Source organism: Scyliorhinus canicula, chromosome 25 (assembly GCF_902713615.1).
Source record: "Scyliorhinus canicula chromosome 25, sScyCan1.1, whole genome shotgun sequence".
NCBI lineage: Eukaryota > Metazoa > Chordata > Chondrichthyes > Carcharhiniformes > Scyliorhinidae > Scyliorhinus > Scyliorhinus canicula.
In genome coordinates, this window is record NC_052170.1 from 8,041,921 (window position 1) to 8,063,493 (window position 21,573).

At 48.2% G+C, this 21,573-nt stretch overlaps 1 protein-coding gene across 2 annotated transcripts in view; it reads left to right on the forward strand.

The window, feature by feature from the left end:
* The window catches only part of notch3 (notch receptor 3), a 188,262-nt gene that overhangs the window by 146,774 nt on the left and 19,915 nt on the right, over nt 1-21,573 (forward strand). For both annotated transcript variants that reach the window (XM_038785014.1, XM_038785015.1), the window contains 10 exons: nt 688-801; nt 2,597-2,716; nt 2,857-3,009; nt 5,532-5,760; nt 9,816-10,017; nt 10,336-10,489; nt 10,908-11,092; nt 12,289-12,421; nt 14,349-14,600; nt 18,759-18,871. In XM_038785014.1, coding sequence (XP_038640942.1) covers nt 688-801; nt 2,597-2,716; nt 2,857-3,009; nt 5,532-5,760; nt 9,816-10,017; nt 10,336-10,489; nt 10,908-11,092; nt 12,289-12,421; nt 14,349-14,600; nt 18,759-18,871 — 1,655 coding nt within the window. The remainder of the gene's footprint in view (nt 1-687; nt 802-2,596; nt 2,717-2,856; nt 3,010-5,531; nt 5,761-9,815; nt 10,018-10,335; nt 10,490-10,907; nt 11,093-12,288; nt 12,422-14,348; nt 14,601-18,758; nt 18,872-21,573) is intronic.

Genomic DNA, 21,573 nt, shown 5'->3' on the forward strand with positions numbered 1-21,573 from the left:
CCCTTGGCCTAACCCCTCAGCACTCCCTAGTGCTGAATCCCTCGATACCCACCCTAGGGGCTGGTTTAGCTCACTGGGCTATATTGCTGGCTTTTAAAGCAGACCAAGCAGGCCAGCAGCACGGTTCGATTCCCGTACCAGCCTCCCCGGACAGGTGCCAGAATGTGGCGACTAGGGGCTTTTCACAGTAACTTCATTGAAGCCTACTCCTGACAATAAGCGATTTTCATTTTCATTTTTCATTTCCATGTATTTGTCGAGATGCCTTTTGTGTCTGCTTCCACAACCCCCCGTGGCAACGCGTTCCAGGCACTCACCACCCTCTGTGTAAAATCCTGCCTCGCACGTCTCCGTTAAACTTTGCCCCGCGGACCGTAAACCTATGCCCTATTACTATTTTAAAAAGTTGTCGTTGAATCTGCTGCCACTCTCCTTTCAAGCAGCCCCTCAGCAGTTCCATGTTATTACAACTCACTGCCTGAAGAATTTTTCAAAAATGTTTCATGGCCAACATTTATTACCCATCCCTAATTGCCCTCTGTTCTTTTACACAAGCAGTACTTTTGTTACTACAATATATTGCGTGTGCTCTTTATTTCACCTTCTTCCTCAGCCAAGAGCCTCTAAACCTGGATATTGCTGAGCCACTGGTCTAACTGAACAATGCGATTTTATTTCTTTATGCAGGCCAGCATTGCCAAGTCAACATCAATGACTGTGCGTCAAATCCGTGCTTAAACAAAGCGAGCTGTGTGGATGGGATTGCTAGTTACACTTGTCTGTGCAAACTGCCTTATACAGGTAAGAGTCCAATTTAACAAACTCTGATCATCTTAGTAGTCACTGCAACAATGAAAAGACTTTTGTCCTTTTGACGTTGCTTTTTAATAGCACCCTCAACGGTCTTTATTAATAAGCAGCTCAGAGATGCAAAGGGTCATGTTGCAAGGTCCTGTTGCTGCATGCACAAAGTTAGAGCGCTGTCGGGGGTGAAGCATTCTCGCACGCTAATGTTTCACTTGCAAGTGGTACCACTGGAATGCTCCCCGTTAATGATTAATATGAGTCGCTCATCAGTTGAATTTACTGGACTGTTTTGTAAATAGAATGCAGGCTACGCGCAAGGACACAGCTTTTAGATCAAAGCCGTCTTCGGCTGTAAATACGACAGGACTTGCCAACTTTTTGCTGAGTTTGAATGTCTTGTAGCGGAGCGTGTGGGTGACTCAGCCTCTGTAAACCTAACAAGACAGCTTATTACTTTCAGAAAAGGTCTTGCCCTGAATCATCAGGATTCTTGTGCCTTTGCTGGCTTTTTTAGTTGGGAATCTGCAGATTTCTGTGCCATTTTAAACGGTTCAGGATTTTACCGTGACTATTTTACGATCAGGAGTGAATACAGGAACACTTCTGAGCTTCCAGTGACCTCACGTCCAGGCCAGGAGGGAGAACGTCTGATTATGTCACTTCCCCCGCTACAACCGCAATATTGTGGTTACCAAATGTTATTGTCACTATTTACTGCTGTAAATCAACCTGTTCAATAGTTTAGTGCCACTGATCAAGGTGTCCATTGTTGCCTGTTTCTGTAGTGACTTTAGATGTGATGGAACCCCTTCCACTACCCATGAATAATAAGAGAGAGAAGGTTGTTTGCCCCATAGTGTCCTATTCACCATTTAGTTATTCAGATAGTTCAGTTTTGGATCGTGAGAGATTGTGGGCTTCACCTCTCCAAACTGTTCATTACGGAAATATTGGCGTCCAACAAATCATCACCATAGACTGGGCCACTTAAATAGACTAAAAGCTCGGACGATGCTGGGCAATGCATCAGTTACACCGAGCTCTTGGAGAATGGCGTCATAGTCATGATAGTATGTGGGTCCAACTCTGTAACCTCCTGGTGTTCCCCTCCGCTGCAGGCACCGTGGCTTGACATTCAGGTAAGGCAGGGAAAGGCAAATCAAGGCCAACTCGCATAGTCCTTGGTGAAATATGAGGATTAGGAGATGTTGAGAGGTTGAATCTGTTTTCTTGAATCGACACACACACACACACCCTCAGGTTACATCACTCAGTTAGAAACTGTTTACCAGCAGAGTATTGTTGTTGGCAAAAGTGTTAATCATTGTTTTGGTCTTGCTTTGCCAACAACGAATGCAGGAAGCCCACATTTTCACAGGATCCTTCAAACTGTAGAATCATAGCACGGAAGGAGCCATTCGGCCCATTGGGCTTGCTCCAGCTCTTTGAAAGAGCTATCTGATTAGTCCCATTCCCTGCTCTTTCCCAGATCTCTGCAACTGTTTAAGTTATTACTTGATTCCTTTTTAAAAGATTCTATTAAATCTGCTTCCACCACCCTTCAGGAAACGGCAGTTTGCAGCCGAGAAATCAAACACTAAATTTCTGCCCCGGTTCTTTTTGTCGCTTACTTCGAATTCAGGTAAAGAGAGTTGATCTCTGTGCACACCTCCGTCCAGAGGCGCCTTCCCGGGCAGGCAGAACTCGAGTAGTTTTAAGGAGTGAGCCCTGTTAGCACAGTGTTGTTTATCGCAATAATCCACGGGTGAAATTTGCTGTCTTCCTACAGGACCAAACTGTGAGAACGTGCTGGTTCCATGTTCGCCCAACCCATGTGCGAATGGAGGCGTCTGTGACCACACTCTGGACTATGAGGGCTTTGTGTGTACCTGTGCAGAGGGATGGCAAGGTAACAGGGCCGTGAAACCTCAGACGGCAGCGCGGTACAAAGACGGGTATTTTTAGCATGGTGAACACTCGCTGACAATCGGAGGGCATGGTCGCTGTTTCTTACCACTTTCTGTCTCTGTCTCTCTCCTAACACATCAGGACGGAGCTGCCAAGTGGACGTCGATGAGTGTGCAGCCAACCCCTGCAGGAATCGAGGCTCTTGCACCAACACACAGGGAAACTATATCTGTGCGTGTCAACCAGGCTTCGCAGGGCGTGACTGTGAAATGGACATCAATGACTGTACTCCCAGTAAGTAATTACTAGAGATGCAGTAAAATATCTTTGATGTTAGTGGCTGCTTTTTAATGCCTGCATGGTCAGGCCTGAGTTCAGTTCCCACCAGAGCATCTGGGGAATTTAAGTTTAGTTAATTAGGTAATTCCCAAATGAAAATCTGATATCCATAAAGGTGACTATGAATGATCCCATAAAACACTGATCTGGTTCACTCATGCCTTTTAGGGAAGGAAATCTGCCGTCCTTACCCGGTCCGGCCTAGATGTCACTCCAGAACCACAGCAATGTAGTTGCCTCTTGACTGTCCCAGACTGAGAATGTCGCAGTTATATTAACAAAGGGTGACTCATTAAGATGGGCAATAAATAGTGGGCTTGCCAATGTAGCCCGCATCGTGTGAATGAATTACAAAAAACTGTCTCGGTTGATAAGTGTACTCCACAGCCTGTATCCAAGCCAGATTTTTAAAATTGTTTAATTCATTTACGGAATGTAGGCATCGCTGGTTAGGCCAGCATTTATTACCCATCCCTCGTTGTCCTTCAGAAGGTGGTGGTGAGCTGCCTTCTTGAACCGCTGCAGTCCTCGAGGTGTAGGTACACCCACTGTGCTGTTAGGGAGGGAGTTCCAGAATGTTGCCCCAATGACAATGAAGGAGCGGAGATATATTTCCAAGTCAGGATGGTGAGTGACTTGGAGGGGGAACCTCCAGGTGGTGGGGTTCCCAGGTACCTGCTGCTCTTGTCCTTCTAGATGGTAGTGGCCGTGTGTTTAGTAGGTGCTGTTTAAAGAACCTTGGTGAGTTACTGCAGTGCATCTTGTGAATGGTACACACGGCAGCTACTGTGTGTCGGTGGTGAAGAGTTTGAATGTTTGTGGAAGGGGGGGGACAATCAAGGGAGCTACTTTGTGCTGGATGGTGTTGAGCTTCTTGAGTGTTGTTGGAGCTGCGCTCATCCAGGCAAGTTGGTAGTATTCCATTAGGTTCCTAACTGTGCCTTGTAGATGGTGGACAGGCTTTAGAGTGTGAGGAGGTGAGTTACTCGCCATAGGATTCCTAGCCTCTGACCTGCCCTGGTAGCCACAGTATTAATATGGCTGGGCCCAGTTCAGTTTCTGATCAATAGTAATTCCGCAGGATGTTGATTGTGGGTGATTTAGCGATGGTAATGCCATTGGATGTCAAGGGGTGATGGTTAGAGCCTCTCTTGTAGAAGATAATAATAATCTTTATTGTCATAAGTAGGCTTGCATTAACACTGCAATGAAGTTACTATGAAAAGTCCCTAGTCGCCACATTCCGGCGCCTGTTCGGGTACAGGGAGGGAGAATTCGGAATGGCCAGTTCACCTAACAGCACGTCTTTCGGGACTTGTGGGAGGAAACCGGAGCACCCGGAGGAAACCCACGCAGACACAGGGAGAACGTGCAGACTCAGCGCAGACAGTGACACAAGCCGGGAATCGAACCTCGGACCCTGGAGCTGCAACAGTGCTACCCACTGTGCTACCCAGATGGCCATTGGCTGACACTTGTGCAGCACAAATGTAACTTGCCACTTGTCAGCCCCAAACCTGGCTATCGTCCAGTTCTGGCTGCATTTGGACATGGAGTGCTTCATTATCTGAGGAGTCACGAATGGTACTGAACATTGTGCAGCCATCCGCAAACATCCCCACTTCTGACCTTATGATGGATGGGCGGTCATTGATGAAGCAGCTGAGGATGGTTGGGCCTCGCACACTATCATGAATAAAATTCTCATCCTTGTGTTCAAATCGCTCCATGGCCTCGGCTCTCCCTATCTACCTAACTTCCCCCAGCTCCGTAAGAACTCTTATATTGCTTTTAGCCCTGACCGTTTGTGCATCCAGAAATTCCTTCACATGACCATTGTCAGGCAAGTTTGCATCAGCCCCAGGCTCTAGATTGACCTTCTAACACATGGCTAGCTCCCCGTCCTCCTTTGAGGCCCCCCTTGCAGCCTACCACCGTGACTCATTTCTCATTACCCCTGGAGATAGCTCCTTGTTTGATTCAGTATCAATTTTTGTTCTGGTTACACTTCTGTGAAGCAGTTTAGGACATGTTCCTATGTTAAAGACACTACATAAATGGAGGTTGCTGTGGTTGCATTGTATCTCACTGTTTTCAAGTTGGGAGTTCAAGTCCCACTCCAGAGACTTCCGCACAGAATTTAAACTCAATCTTCAGTAGTGTATTGATGGGACATTAACCTGAGACTGTCCCCTCAGGTGAATGGAATATGATCCTACAGAACTATTCAGAAGGCGAGCAGGGGCGATCTCCCTGATGTCTCAACCAATATTTATCCCTCAACCAATATTACTCAAAAAAGATGATGTTGTTTGCCACTTGTCTATTTGTAGGAATGTTGCGTGTTCCTGTGTTTCCCATCTTCCGCCACACCAGTTGTTTGCGAATGTCAGTATAGAAATGTAAATTCTTTCAGTTTTCATCTCTCCAATCCAGCTCTGCTCTAAGATATTAATTGCTAATTTCGCCTTCCCCAGATCCCTGTCTGAATGGCGCTGCCTGCCTGGATCAAATTAACTCCTTTGTTTGTAACTGCCTGCCGGGCTTTGCGGGCGCCCGGTGCGCTGACGAGATCAACGAATGTCAGAGCAACCCGTGCCGCAATGGCGGCACCTGCACGGATTACGTCAACAGCTACACCTGTACCTGTAAACCTGGCTTTAACGGGCTGCACTGTGAGAACAACATTCCCGACTGCACTGAGAGGTGAGTCCGATATGCCTGCCCTGTTACTGCAAACACGCAAAGAATTTGGGCAGCGTCAACCGAGCAGAGAGTAGGCGTCGGCCCACAGTATGGAGTCACTCCAAATGTATCAAAAGTTGGATTTGAATTGGCAACTCACCCAGAAAATGGCCGGTGTGGCAAATTGGAAATGATCAGATTGTGGTCCACTATTGGGTCGAATAGATTTGCTTCCTCATAGCAAAGATTAGGATTTATATAGCACCTCTCATAACCCAAGGCACTTTACAATCCGTAGAGTAAATTTGAAGCGTTGCATTGTAGGAAATGCAGCAACCCATTTGCATCGTGCAATTAACATTGTAATAACGACCAGATAATCTAGTTGTGATGATTGGGGGATAAATATCGGCCAAGAGAGAACTCCCCTGATTTTTTTTGAAATGGTTGCTGTTGGGGATCCGTTATGTCCGCCTGAGAGAGCGGATGGAGAATCTCAGTCCAACAGCTCGTCCAGAAGACGGCACGTCCGGCGATGCAGCACTCCCTCAGTGCGGCACTGGAATGGTGACCAGAGTTTGTGCTCAAGTCCCTGGAGTGGGACTTGAAGCCACAACCTTCTGACTCTGTGGAGAGAGAGTGCTAACATCTGAGCCACAATGTACCTGACCTTGGATAACCTCCAGTAAGATTTATTCCATTCTCCAATATCGACCTCCCTTACTTTGAACCCAAAATGAATGCAGCAACGGTGAGTTCATCTGTTGAGCACATCAGTGACTCAGTCCGTGATCATCTGTGGGTCATTTGAAATCATTCTCTTTAGAAAGTCTCTTTAATTGCGTATTAAATGAAGAATACTGTAGGAGCATCAAGAAACCAGTGTCAGCACAACCATAGTTGTATTCATTCACAACTAAATTGAAAACCAAGATAGGAAAATACTAATAATTCAATTGAATCTTGTGGTTGAGTAAATGGGTCTTGCTTTAGGTGACCCATGCAGTTGTTATGCAATATAAAGATCAAAGGTCGAGACTGGGATAAAGATCAAAGGTCGACACTGCGATAAAGATCAAAGGTCGAGACTGGGATAAAGATCAAAGGTTGAGACTGAGATAAAGATCAAAATTGAAGAGCAATACCTGGTGAAGTTCTGCTCCGTCTGTTGGCTTCATTGATGGGTCAAACTGATTGGCCAAGAGCTGTGAATGTTTGAGAGCCACCTGTTTTTTAAATACATATTTAAAGTACCCAATTTTTTCCAATTAAGCGGTAATTTTAGCGCGGCCAATCTACCTACCCTGCACATCTTTGGGTTGTGGGGGTGAGACCCAGATGTGCAAACTCCACGCGGACAGTGACCCAAGGCCGGGATCGAACCCGGGTCCTCTGCGCCGTGAGGCAGCAGTGCTAACCACTGGAGAGCCACCTGTTTAACAATTGCCGCACTGTTCAACTAAGTGGGAACAAAGTCCAATAGTGAGCGCGTTTAGCCACATATTTCCTGTCGCTTGGAAAAACATACGCCTATAAAACAGCACTCGCGGTAAATAAGGGGCCTTAGCGGGGAATGCCCGTAGCCCCGTTTTCTATACTGAGGAGCTCCTGTCACCGGAACTCCCCAGTTCTGACATTGCGACAGTGATAGCGAGAGATCAGGATGCCATTTGTAAATGACGTCCTGATCTCCTAGGCTCCCGATGCAACCCCCGACCCGAACCCAACACCCACGTGGTACCCCCAGTCTGATCGCCAGCACATAAACAATGGCACCTTGGCAGTGCCAACCTGGTTATCTGGCAGTGCCCCAACCAGCTGGCAGTGCCACATGGGAACCCTGGCTGTGCCAGGCTTGCACACAGGTGGCACTGACATGGTGCTAGGCTGGCAGTGCCATGTGGCACCAGCAGAGCCAGTGTACCGATCTGCCCAAAGAGCATGCACCGGGTGGCCTCCAATCCCCTGGGAGACCTCAAGAGTGAGTTCTGTTTGGTTCCCCTTTGTGGAGACCAGTTCTGAACAACACTCGCCCAAGGCCTAGAAGGCGAAGGAGATAGGTGCCACGCCTCAACCAACTCAGGATTTGCCAATAAGTGATCCTGCCCACAATGGGTGAGATTTACATTCAATCTCTCAAGGCATTGCGATCCGGGAAGATCCCGGGAGCGGGGTCTCCCATCTTTAATCGGCCACGCTGTGCCGTGGCGAGCTGCTTTTCGGGCACAGCATGACCATTCGAGCGTGCCCATGATAATTGTATGCCAGGACTTTCTCCTGCAAGGTGTGGGTGTCCCTTACTGTGGCTGTTGAATAACTAACCAGAACTACTACAGGCAGTAGATTATTAATGAGAACTCACTCCAAAATCAGGTCATGTGAGCAGATTTCATTTCTTAAAGGAAACTCCCAAGTTAATGTTTAATGGACTTGCTGCTCTTCCAGTTAATGGACTCGCAGCAGTCAAGGTCGTTTCCCTCTCCTATCACCAGGCTTTGTAGTTGATTCCTTGAAAATCCAGTTGCATGTTGGAGCGTGTTTACGTCGATGGCAGCAGCCCTTTATTTAACTTCACTGATGTGCCCGTTGCCCAGGCACTGAATGTTTTCAGGCCCCCATCGCTCAGGTGTTAACACTCTTTCCCTCTCAACAAATTTTTCTTCATTTATGAATGTGGGTGTCGCTGGCTAGGTCAGCATTTGTTGCCCATCCCTAGTTGCCTTTGAGAAGCTGGTGGTGAGCCGCCTTCTTGAACGACTGCCATCCATGTGGTGTAGGTACACCCACAGTGCTGTTAGGGAGGGAGTTCCAGGATTTTGACCCAACGACAGTGAAGGAACGGCCGATATATTTCCCAGTCAGGATGGTGAGTGGCCTGGAAGGGAATTTCCAAGTGGTGGTGTTCCCATGCATTTCCTGTCCTCGTCCTTCTAGATAGTAGGCGGTCGTGGTGCTGTCTCAGGTGAGTTCCTGAATTTGTAAATGAATCACATTGCTGCTCCTGTGTCGGTGGTGAAGCAAGTGAGCATTTGTGGAAGGGGTGCTAATCGAGTGGCTGCTTTGACCTCGATGGTGTTGAGCTTCTTGAGTGTTGTGGATTCAAGGTCCACAGAGCTCAGGCTGACTCATCAGTACCGTACTGAGAGGGTGTTGCACTGTCAGGAGGTGCTGTCTTTCAGATCACCCGATAAACCAAGGGACCCGTTTGACCTTTTGCATAAAACATCCTATTTGTCGAAGAGACACGGAGTTCTCAGGCCCGTATTTATCCCACAGCCAACCTCTGATTATTTGGTAATTTACCTCCTTGCGGTTTGTGGGAGCTTGCTGTGTGCAAATTGGCTGCGGTGTTTCTGACATTGCGACAGTGACTACACATCAAAAGTATTGATGCCCTGAGGTAAAAGGTGCTATAGAAATGCAAGTCTTTGGCCCTTATTCAGCAATTAAAGTATCGCACCCCCCAAACTAATCCTCTTGCCTTCTCGATGCTCTCTCTGACAGAGGAGCGTAACCAAAAAAAAGCAAGTATAAAACACATAGAACTTGGAAATTGCTGTGTTTCGGGTTCATTAAACACGTTTCTCTCAGACTTTTTCTTTTAATTTTAGTGTACCCAATTAATTGTTTTCCAATTAAGGGGCAATTTAGCGTGGCCAATCCACCTACCCTGCACATCTTTGGACTGTGGGGGCGAAACCCACACAGACACGGGGAGAATGTGCAAACTCCACACGGACAGTGACCCAGAGCCGGGATCGAACCCGGGTCCTCGGCGCCGTGCGGCAGCAGTGCTAACCACTGCGCCGCCGTGCTGCCCTCTCCCAGCATTATGATAGTGATGCCATCAACTGCTACACTGTTCTACTTGACAAGTGATACACTTTGATATACGTTGAAGTTGTTCAGGAATTATTGGTGGCGAGATGGGGATTGCCAGCGATTGGTTTATTATGCCTGTGCCGGAGAGGTTGTGACTTGAAACATTCTAGTCGAACCTCCACAGTGGGAAAAGGTGAATCTGGGCAACTCTGCTTCAAAAACAAAGCGTGAATGTTAATTTTACTCTCTTTCAGCTCCTGTTTTAACGGAGGGACCTGTATAGATGGCATTAACTTATACATCTGTCACTGCCGCTCTGGTTTCACTGGTTCCAGTTGCCAGTATGACATTGACGAGTGTAGCTCACAGCCATGTCTGAATGGAGGGGTGTGCATTGATGGGCTGGAATCCTACCGGTGTACCTGCACCCATGGGTACAAAGGTGATCGGTGTCAGGTGAGCACTTGTTTAACACTACATCCTTTCTCCAGCAACCACGGTGCACCTGCACCTATTAACCGCAGCCTGCACCTATTCACTGTATGCCTTGCCAACTTTGTAATGTCTGGGTGGCAGTGGTGAGGGTGGATTCTCTCTCTCTCTCGTGGATGGGCGGAAGTGAAGCTGGCTTTCTCACCCATCTCTTGCCCACTTGGTTACAAAGTGGGGAGGCAATGTGCACTGCCATAGAGCGAGAGAGAGACAAGAAGACGAGCCCAAACAGCTGATTAGATCTTCGTGGCCTTGATAGCAATCGGTCCCTTTCTCCCTTAGGTCAGTACGGACTGGTGCAGCAAATCCCCCTGCAAGAACGGCGGGCGGTGTCGACCAACGAGAACATCCTTTACGTGCGACTGCGCGAGTGTTTGGACAGGACGTTACTGCGACATCCCCAATGTGTCGTGCGAAGTGGCTGCGGCACAGCGAGGTAGGGGCTGTGATTCTCCTGTCATGTGGCATTCGGGGTTGGATAATGGCTGAAGAAACTTCAGGAATGAAGCCAGCCATGGAAATGTCAATGTAATGTATTAGTAATGGAGGAAGCTTCATTCTAATTGGACTAATTCTAAAAGGAGTATTGAGAACATGCTCCAATCCCAGCAGTAAAGACACCAACCTTAACATTAAAAGTAGCTCTACTGTCGTACGTTGAATCATAAGACATAGGAGCAGAGTTAGGCCACTCGGCCCATCGAGTCTGCTTTCACTCCCAATTCCTCTTGTACCAGCTAACCATGGTGCTCCTTTTTAATAAAACAAAGGGAGCAGACAGGAAAGCAAATGCTTACTGTTTTTTTTTTATGTTCAACTATATTTTCACTGCTGTTCTGCTCTTTTCTAACAAGGAGTGGCTACAACTCAGCTTTGCCATCACGGAGGCTCCTGTTTCAGGGCTGGAACCGCACATTACTGCCTGTGTCCTAAAAGCTACACCGGCAGCTACTGCGAGAATGAAGTTGACCAATGTGCCTCCAACCCATGTCACAACAGTGCCACCTGCAGGAGCTTCATTGGAGGCTACATGTGTGAGGTGAGAGGCAATGCCACATCTCAACGGTTCGCTCCGAAAGGGCCTTCAAACAAATGCCGCAAGCTCTTTCATTCTTCGCTGGTGGGCCTCGCTGCCCTCTTTAATAACGATATGAAGCCCTTACTGTTGCAAGTTTCTCGAAATCTGTGAAGAAAGGTCGTTAACTTGGCTTTGACTTGTTGGAGTCGCGTGGATTCCCAATGTTTCTGTGTACATTTCAGCACGAGACCATTTATTTCTTATTTCCGGGTGTGGATGGATATAAATCTTTGGAATCTTTTGACTAATTTTTAACACCAGGCATTAGCAGTCTTTTCCAGTGAAAAATTAGAATAGCGTGAGCTTCGTTCGGAGTGGAACAGAGCTCGATCTGACCCATGACTGCCTAATGCCAACATTGGGCACCTGAGATGGAAATTATTCCGTCCGTGACACTTTGCGCCTGTCACACCGATGGGCAGAATGCGGTAGCAAACAAACGAGATTGGCGACTGAGCCTGTTATCCTTCTGGAAAAGAAGGCTGAGAGGAGATTTGATGGAGGTATCCAAGATCCTGAGGGGTATGGACAGGGCAAATAGTAAGGAACTGATCCCACTCAAGAGAGCATCTAGAACTAGAGGGCACAGGTTCACAATAATGGGCAAAAGGAGTAAAGGTGATGTGAGGAGACATTTTTTGTCACCTAGAGGTTGGCAGAGGTCTGGAACGCACTTCCCAAAAGGGCAGTCAAGGCATAAACCCTCAACTCATTTGAAAAATGTCTGGATATACACCTTAAGTTCCGAAACTTCCAGAGCCACGGGCCGACTGCAGGAAAGTAGGATCAGGCTCGGTGGCCCGTTTTTCAACTGGTCCCGAAATGGTGGATAATAAATTTTCTAAGTTTTCTAAATACCTGAAAAGGCGGAATGTGTAGGGCTTTGGGGAGCGGGCAAGGGGGTGGCTCAATTGTTTCTTGGGATAGCCAGCAGCAATGTGATGGGCCAAAAGGCCATCTTCTGTGCTGTTGCGATTCTCATTTTATGATTCTATGAGCCGCCCTACCCTGACGTTGCAGGCAGCAGCCCACACAGTCCCACTCTGCAGATACTTCTATCAGCTCTCCAGCTAGTGCAATCACTTTTCTGCATCAAACTGTAAGGGGTACACTCATCACGTCAAATACTGAATTAAACTTTGACCTCTCTCCCTCAGTGCATGCCAGGTTACAAGGGGAAGACCTGCAAACTGGAGGTCAATGAATGTGAGTCAAACCCCTGCCAGAATGGAGGCACCTGCCTTGATCTGATTGGCCGATACATCTGCTCCTGTCCACCAGGAACCCTGGGTAAGTGAGTTTGGATCCCCACATAAACTGGTGTAAAAGTAAGAAGTGGAGAACTGTTCCCAAGACAGAGAGGGCAGGAGGTTAGCACTCGGCTCTGTCAAACGCAGTATTGTGTAATAACAGAGCAGTGTTGAAAGAATTTGGGTTGCGGACGAGTTAATTGAAGCTTAAACATGTGATGATTTCGGACTCTTTGAGCTGAGGTATTTATGAGCAGCAATCAAACCAAATCTTGTCGCTGCAGTTAAATTGTCACCAGGAACAGGCCGCTTCCCCTCACCCCCGACCAACAGGTGAGGGTGTGGCCACAGCAGTGGTGCTGCGAATTCTTTACGCGTTTTTAAAAATTCATTTACGGGATGTGGGTGCCGCTAGCTAGACCAGCCTTTTTTAAAAATAAATTTAGCATACCCAATTCATTTTGTCCAATTAAGGGGCAATTTAGCGTGGCCGAAACCCACGCAAACACGAATGTGCAAACTCCACACGGACTGAACCAGAGCCGGGGTCGACCCTGGGCCCTCGGCGCTGTGAGGCAGCAGTGCTAACCGCTGCGCCACCGTTCTGCCCCAGGCCAGCCTTTATTGCCTGTCCCTAGTTACCCTTGAGAAGGTGTTAGTGAGCTGCCTTCTTGAACCGTTGCAGTTCCTGAGGTGTAGGTACACCCACAGTCCGCTTAGGGGGGGGAGATTCCAGGATTTTGACCCAGCGACAGTGAAGGAACTGCCGATATATTTCCAAGTCGGGGTGGTGAGTGACTTGGAGGGGAACCTCCAGGTGGTGGGGTTCCCAGGTGTCTGCTGCCCTTGTCCTTCTAGATGGTAGTGGTTGTGGGTTTGGAAGGTGCTGTCTAAGGAAACTTGGTGAGTTACTGCAGTGCATCTTGTAGATGGTCCACCCGGCTGCTAATGTGTGTCGGGAGTGGAAGGATCGAGTATTTGTGGAAGGGGGAGCGATCAAGCAGGGCTGCTTTGTCCTGGATGGTGTTGAGCTTTTTTTATATATAACATTTAGAGTCCCCAATTCATTTTTTCCAATTGAGGGGCAATTTAGCGTGGCCAATCCACCTACCCTGCACATCTTTGGGTTGTGGGGGGGGAAACCCACGCAGACACAGGGAGAATGTGCAAACTCCACACGGACAGTGACCCAGAGCCGGGATCGAACCTGGGACCTCGGCGCCGTGAGGCAGCAGTGCTAACCCACTGTGCCACCGTGCTGAGCTTCTTGAGTGTTGTCGGAGCTGCACTCATCCAGGAATGTGGAGAATATTCCATCACACTCCTGACTTGCACTTTTGTCAATGATGGGCAGGCTTTGGAGAGTCAGGAGGTGAGTTACGCGCTGGAGGATTCCCAGCCTTTGACCTGCTCTTGTAGCCACAGCATTAATATGGCTGGGTCCAGTTCAGATTCTGGTCAGTGGGAACCCCCCAGGATGTTGAGAGTGGGGGATTCAGCGATGGAAATGCCATTGAATGTCCACTGGCAAGGTTAGATCCTCTCTTGTAGGAGATGGTCATTGCCTGGCACCTGTGTGGTGTAACTGTTACCTGCCACTTGTCAGCCCCAGCCTGGATATTGTCCAAGTCTTGCTACATTTGGACATGGACTGCTTCAGCATCTGAGGAGTTGAGTGTGGTGACCGTATGGTGCTGAGCATTATGCAGTCATCAGCGAACATCCCCAATGTGATCTTATGATAGCAGGAACTGATGGAGCAGCAGAAGCTGGTCGGGCCAGTGTTTTCTTGGGTTGTGTGCAAAGATTATGTCGCAAGATAGCTATGAGCAAGTGTGAATTTCAGCTTTAGTTCCAGTTAGCTCTGACCTCTTCTCATAACACTCACCGTCGATTCTTCTCATACTGGTGAAGTCTGTTCCACAATGCTTCAGCTGTCTTTGACTACTTGGAATTGTCTTTCTCAGGCGTACTTTGTGAAATTAATGAAGATGACTGCGGCCTCTCTCCCGGCACGAATGTGCCCAAGTGTATGAATAACGGGACCTGTGTGGATAAAATTGGAGACTACACCTGTAACTGCCCACCAGGGTTCACTGGCGATCGGTGTGAAGGTGACATTAACGAGTGCCTGTCAAACCCTTGTAACCCACAGACAACCAGCGACTGTGTCCAGTTGCCTAATGATTACCAGTGCGTGTGCAAGCCTGGCTTCACAGGTCAGTGAGATTAACGGGTGCTGGCGTGGCAGTGATTCAACATAATCATTTCTCCCAATCAAGCATACTTACCGCTCTTGCTCACTTTCCTCATTACCCATATCGCTGTCTCATTTTGATTCTGTCTCTTGAATACACCCATGAGTGCCATTTAGCCTGTCTTTATTTCTTTTTGCTTCTGTCCGTTGCTCACATCACCAGAGTTTCATAGAATTTACAGTGCAGAAGGAGGCCATTCGGCCCATCGAGTCTGCACCGGCTCCTGGAAAGAGCACCCTACCCAAGGTTAACACCTCCACCCTATCCCCATAACCCAGTAACCCCACCCAACACTAAGGGCAATTTTGGACACTAAGGGCAATTTATCTTGGCCAGTCCACCTAACCCGCACATCTTTGGACTGTGGGAGGAAACCGGAGCACCCGGAGGAAACCCACGCACACACGGGGAGGATGTGCAGACTCCGCACAGACAGTGACCCAAGCCGGAATCGAACCTGGGACCCTGGAGCTGTGAAGCGATTGTGCTGACCACGATGCTACCGTGCTGCCCTGTTATCTTGAATAATCCTAACTCTGTTCGCTGCACCACGTGCACACACACAGACTTCATCCATTCTCTGCTGGGTGTCCCTACAAAGGGGGCACATGGGATCTGCCAATAGAACATACAATGCAGAAGGAGGCCATTCAGCCCATTGAGTCTGCACTGACCCACTTAAGCCCTCATTCCCTATCCCCGTATCCCAATAACCCCATCCAACCTTTTTTAGTCACTAAGGGCAATTTATCATGGCCAATCTACCTAACCTGCACGTCTTTGGACTGCGGGAGGAAACCGGAGCACCTGGAGGAAACCCACGCAGACACGGGGAGAACGTGCAGACTCCGCACAGACAGCGACCCAGCGGGGAATCGAGGCCTTCCGTGCCCATTGGGCACCACAGGCACTGAGGTGTTTTTTAATCAAGTCTTTCAATCCCATTTTGTTTGGATGTTTCAAGGTCCCTTTGAGATTCTGTTTACTGTGGGGCAGTACCCCTTTAAGAGACTGCCTTTTAATTTTATCCCTCATCTGTTGATTTAGTTTATTTGTTTAGTCCAAAAGAAGCCCATACTTCATCCGATCTCTCTCTCTCTCCCCCTCTCGCTAACACATATCCCATGAGATGCCGACACTTTTAAAGTGCTTTTCTTTACCCACTTGCTGATACCCTGTCAGTTGCTCTTAGAAGGTTGAAAATATTGGATTACCTGTAAATCAGCAGAGCTTGTGGACTCTGCCAGGTGCATTGGCTCCATTAACGCTCCGTTTCTACTGAAGAATGATGCCCATTGCAAATAGAGTGAGTGAGGGAGGATGTGGCAGTAGGAGGCCACACTCTCAAAACCAGGGCACAAAAGAACGAGGGTATTGTGATCAATGTAGGAATTTGAGGTATATTGAACTATATGCACTTAGTGCAGTAAGGGTTAAAAACCGTTCCAAAGATCAACCAGCAACGTCATTTTTGGACTAAACAGTTGTGCAGTATACTTTGACGATTTAGTGTGTTTAGTAAAACATGGAATGAACGTTTGGAATATTTAAAGGCTGGATTGGTGGTAAACTTGGTTAAAAGTGAATTTTAAAAAAATTAATTGACGGGATGTGCGTATCCCTGGTTAGGCCAACATTTATTGCCCATCCCTATTTGCCCTTCAGAAGGTGGTGGTGAGTTGCCTTCTTGAGCCGCTGCAGTCCTTGAGGCATAGGTACACCCACTGTGCTGTTAGGGAGGGAGTTCCAGTATGTTGTCCCGGCGACAGTGAAGGAGCGGCGATATATTTCCACGTCAGGGCGGTGAGTGACTTGGAGGGGAACCTCAACATGGTTTATCCAAGTCTCTCCATGAAGCTAGTATGCCTGAGTCTAATAACTATTTGAAAATAGATTTTGACCTGAGATGGGTGCTGTTTGAGTGGAGATAAAAATAGCAGTTAACGGTTATTGCTTCATTGTATTCAGAGAATCCTGACAGCACAGAAGGAGGCCATTCGGTCCATCAAGTCTGCACTGATCCTTAAAATGAGCACTGCACCAATGTCCACCCTGCCCTATCCCCGTAACCTATCCTTGGACACTAAGGGGCAATTTATCACGGCCAATCCACCCAACCCACACACCTTTGGACAGTGGGAGGAAACCGGAGTACCCGAGGGAAACCCACGCAGGCACAGGGAGAAAGTGCAAACTCCATACAGACAGTCATCCAAGGCCAGAATTGAATCCGGGAACCTGGTGCTGTGAGGCAGCAGTGCTAAGCACCGTGCCACCGTACTGATAAACATTGTTTAACTGGCAATTGAAACTATTTGTCCAGTTAATAATCCTGTGTTAGTAATGAAGTTTGTTTTAATCACATCCCTATATTACTCCTGGAGCGAAATATCCTTTCCTTACAGTCTTACAAATTAAATATAATGTTGGGGTTTTTGTCCGGTATCCTAGCAACATTTGGGGTCTGGGTTCATAATAGCCATTCAGCCCAAACTGTCTATACCTTACACGCAAGTCTCCTCTCACTCTAAATACTTCATCTCACCCTGTCAGTATATCTTTCTATTTCTTTCTCCATAATGTATCATGGCACTGTAGCACAGTGGCTAGCACTGTTGATTCACAGCTCAAGGGTCCCAGGTTCGATTCCCGCCCTCGGGTCACTGTCTGTGCGGAGTCTGCACGTTCTCCCCATGTGTGCGTGGGTTTCCTCCGGGTGCTCCGGTTTCCTCCCACAGTCCAAAGATGTGCGGGTTAGGTGGATTGGTCATGCTAAATTGCCCCTTAGTGTCCAAAAAGGTTAGGTGGGTTTACGGGGATGGGGTGGAGGTATGGGCTGAAGTGGGGCTCTCTTTCCAGGGGCTGGTGCAATCCCGATGGGCTGAAAGGCCTTCTGCACTGTAAATTCTATGATTCTATCTACCTCCCAAGAATACATCACTTCAAATACTCCTTGCTGCCAAGCTCCACATTCTCATCACTATCTGAATAAAATACCTTTCTTCTGAATTCCCAATTGGATTTATCAGTAACTATCTTATGTTTCCAACTGCTAGTTTTGGACTCCCCCACATCTCTCCAGCTATCAAGTCTAACCCCTTCCAAATTTTCAAGTCTTCGATCAGGTCACCTCACAGCCTTTACTTTTCTTGATCAAAGAGCCAGAGTTTGTTCAGCCTACCCTAATCGTTATAAACCTCTTGGCTCTGATAACGCTCTTTTCTAAATCTCTTCTGCATTTTCTCCAATGCCTCCACCTCCTGTTTGCCGTGCAGAGATCTGCAGAGTACAGTACATCAAGCGTGGTCTAACCTACGACAGCCATGGAAGATTGGTTTCAATTCAAGTTTAAATTAAATTCTCAGCTCTACAATTACATTCCTCTAGCACTGTGTTGTGTTTGCACTTTTTACAGCTCTCTTAACATTCATTTCTGCTTTTGCTGGTTTGTGTATCTGGTGCAGAAGTGCAATTATTGAAAACATTCGAAAAGGTTGAATAGATTAGGATTGTTTTTGTTGGAACGACGGAGGTTGAGGGGGGACCTGATTGAGGTCTACAAAATTATGGGAGGTATGGACAGGGTGGATAGCAACAAGCTTTTTCCAAGAGTGGGGGTGTCAATTACAAGGGGTCACGATTTCAAGGTGAGAGGGGAAAAGTTTAAGGGAGATGTGCGTGGGAAGTTTTTTACGCAGAGGGTGGTGGGTGCCTGGAATGCTTTGCCAGCGGAGGTGGTAGAGGCGGGCACGATAGCATCATTTAAGATGCATCTAGACAGATATATGAACGGGTGGGGAACAGATTGAAGTAGATCCTTGGAAAATAGGCGACCGGTTTCGATAAAGGATCTGGATCGGCGCAGGCTGGGAGGGCCGAAGGGCCTGTTCCTGTGCTGTAATTTTCTTTGTTCTTTGTTATTTGTTTTGTTTGCCTGAGGTGACGTACCTTAAAATCTGAGTACTTTACATATCATTTGTGTGTGACACAGGTGCAACATTGCCCTTGTTGTTCCCGACACGTGAAATGGATGACAGTGACCTTCTGCAAGTGCCCTTTGACCCCTCCCCCACTGCAACCCAATTCACCTTTTAATTTGTTTATCCTCTTCACCCATAGGCCGTCAGTGCCAAAGCGTCATCAACATGTGTGAATCTCAGCCCTGTCAGAACGGCGGCCACTGTAAAATCACGGTCAACACACCACTCGGCTACACCTGCAAGTGTCAATCGGTGAGTGACAGGAGAAAGAAAGGGTGAGATTGTGTTGGAATGCACCCCTCAACAGTGAGGCGTGCCACTTCCCTTGCCTTTTCCCACCCATTCTCTGGCTTTTTATTGCTGTTGCTTACTTTGAATGGTTCCATTTTGTCCATTGGGCTCTTTGCGCCAAATGGCTCCATTTTGGAGTGTTCTGCCCAACTGAGCTATCTGCGGGTAGGGTTAAAATTGGCCTTTGTGTCCCTGAATGGGAGGAGAGGAGGTGGAAATAACTGGGCTCCTGCTCCTGGTTACTACTTACAGCTCTGTTTGCAGAGCCAGGACAGGATGGTTGGCGTGACTCACTGTCCGGATTCACCCAGGCAGACTGGCCGCTTGAACAAGGTGGAGAAGTATAGCCGGGTCTGTGAATTCAGTCAAGCAGCAAGACTCCGGGAGAACGATGAGGCAAAAGGGAACCGCCACTCTTTCATCACGTGCCTGCCAATGTCAAGGCTTGCCTTAGTTTCCCGAGTTGCTAGGCAACTCCAGAGGGCAGCTGAGAGTCAACGTCATTGGTCCAAGACTGGAGTCACATACAAGACAGAGCACACAAGGACACGTTTCCTTCCCTGAAGGACACGAACCAGCCGCTTGGGGTTTTTAATGACAACCACATGGTCCCTTTTGCTGATAATCTGCTTTTTATTTCGGAATTTTTGTTTCAACTGAATTTACATAGATTTTACAGTGCAGAAGGAGGCCATTCGGCCCATCGAGTCTGCACCAACTCTTGGAAAGAGCATCCTACCCAAGGTCAACACCTCCACCCTATCCCCATAACCCAGTAACCCCACCCAACACTAAGGACAATTTTGGACACTAAGGGCAATTTAGCACGGCCAATCCACCTAACCTGCACATCTTTGGACTGTGGGAGGAAACCGGAGCACCCAGAGGAAACCCACGCAGACACAGGGAGGATGTGCAGACTCCGCACAGACAGTGACCCAAGCCGGAATCGAACCTGGGACCCTGGAGCTGTGAAGCGATTGTGCTATCCACAATGCTACCGTTCAGAGCACTAGGGCGAGATTTCAAATCAACAACAACTCGTAATTATATAGAACCTTTACCGTAGTAAAGCATTCCAAGATGTTTCACAGGAGTGTTATCAAAGAGAGGGGGCAGTTGTCAGCTTGCGTTGGCCGTCTGAGAGAACTGCGGCACTGGCAGACTATCCGGAGAGAATTGGGATTGCCACAGGAGAGATCATATTTCCGATATTCCAAGCTCCTTGCCGCAGACATCACGAGGTTCACGCCTCTGAATGACGAGAGCCTCGTTTTAATGGATTTAAATCATTTTTAATTAGTCGGTCTCCCCCGCCGCATGCTCCCCCCTCACTGACTGTTCACGTTGGCGAGGTTTACAGCGCCTTTATAAAAATCAGATTCAGTCGAGGGGACCTCTCGCAAAGGTAAGTACGGCCCTGGGGGAGAGTGACGTGCCTAGGAGGTTGCACAGGTTAGCACTGTGCCAAACTGGCAATGCCAACCACCAAACTGGCAATGCCAACCACCAAACTCGCAATGCCAACCACCAAACTGGCAATGCCAAACACCAAACTGGCAATGCCAAACACCAAACTGGCAATGCCAACCACCAAACTGGCAATGCCAAACACCAAACTGGCAATGCCAACCACCAAACTCACAATGCCAACCACCAAACTGGCAGTGCCACCTTGTGGCAGGATGGGATCTTTGAGCAACCACTTGGGGCAGGGGGGTTGTTTCCCATGATGTGGGGGGGGGTGGGTAGGGGAGAGCGCCAAGGTCATTGAGGGGGGAAATTGCAGATGGGGGTGGATGGTGCTGCCGATACCTCTGTAGTGGCCCGGGGGGGGGGGGGGAGCCCAATCATTTTCGTGGGGGGAGGAGATGATATTCATTTCTGATCCGGGTGCCCATTGCAGGCGGTACCCCAATGTCTATGGAGCCGGGTCCACAGTCTCCATCCCGTCAGGCTGATGGTGAAATCCCCGCCCACTCATTTTTGTTCTTCAGAGAGACTCCAGGTCTGGGCTGAAAACTGGTCCATGCAGCTAAAGAGCTACAGCCTGGTTTCACATCATGGGAAGCAAACCCCCCCCCCCCCCCCCCCCCCCGCCCTAAATGGTTGCCCAAAGATCCTGTCCTGCCACAGGTTGGCACTGCCAGTTTGGTGGTTGGCTTTGCCAATTTGGCACAGAGCCTGACACATAAATAGAAACTGAGCTGGGTAAGGAAATATCAGGGCAGGTGGCCAAAGACCTGCTCAAAGAAGTGGGGTTTGATGGAGTTGCAGATGGAGGCAGAGCGGGCGAGGGAGGAATTGACCAGGTTTGGAGTCAGGCAGCTGAAGGCATGGTCACACCTGTGGAGCGATAAAGATTGGGTCGTGCAAGACAGCCGAATTGGAGGACTGCAGAGTTCCCGGAGGGTTGAGGAGCTGGAAGGAAGAGGTTGCAGAGAGGAGGGACAAGGTGGTGGAGAGATTTGAAAAGAAGGATGAGAATTTGTAAATTGAAGTGCTGCCTGACTAGAAGCCTGTGGAGGTGAGTGATGTTGGGTGGAAGAGTATGTGCTGTTACTGGGGATACGGGCAGTGTGTCCAGTAACACAACCATCCTCCTATTTGAAGTGTTGCATTGTAATTGAATAACTGTGAGTTTACTTGTGAGAGTTTGAACA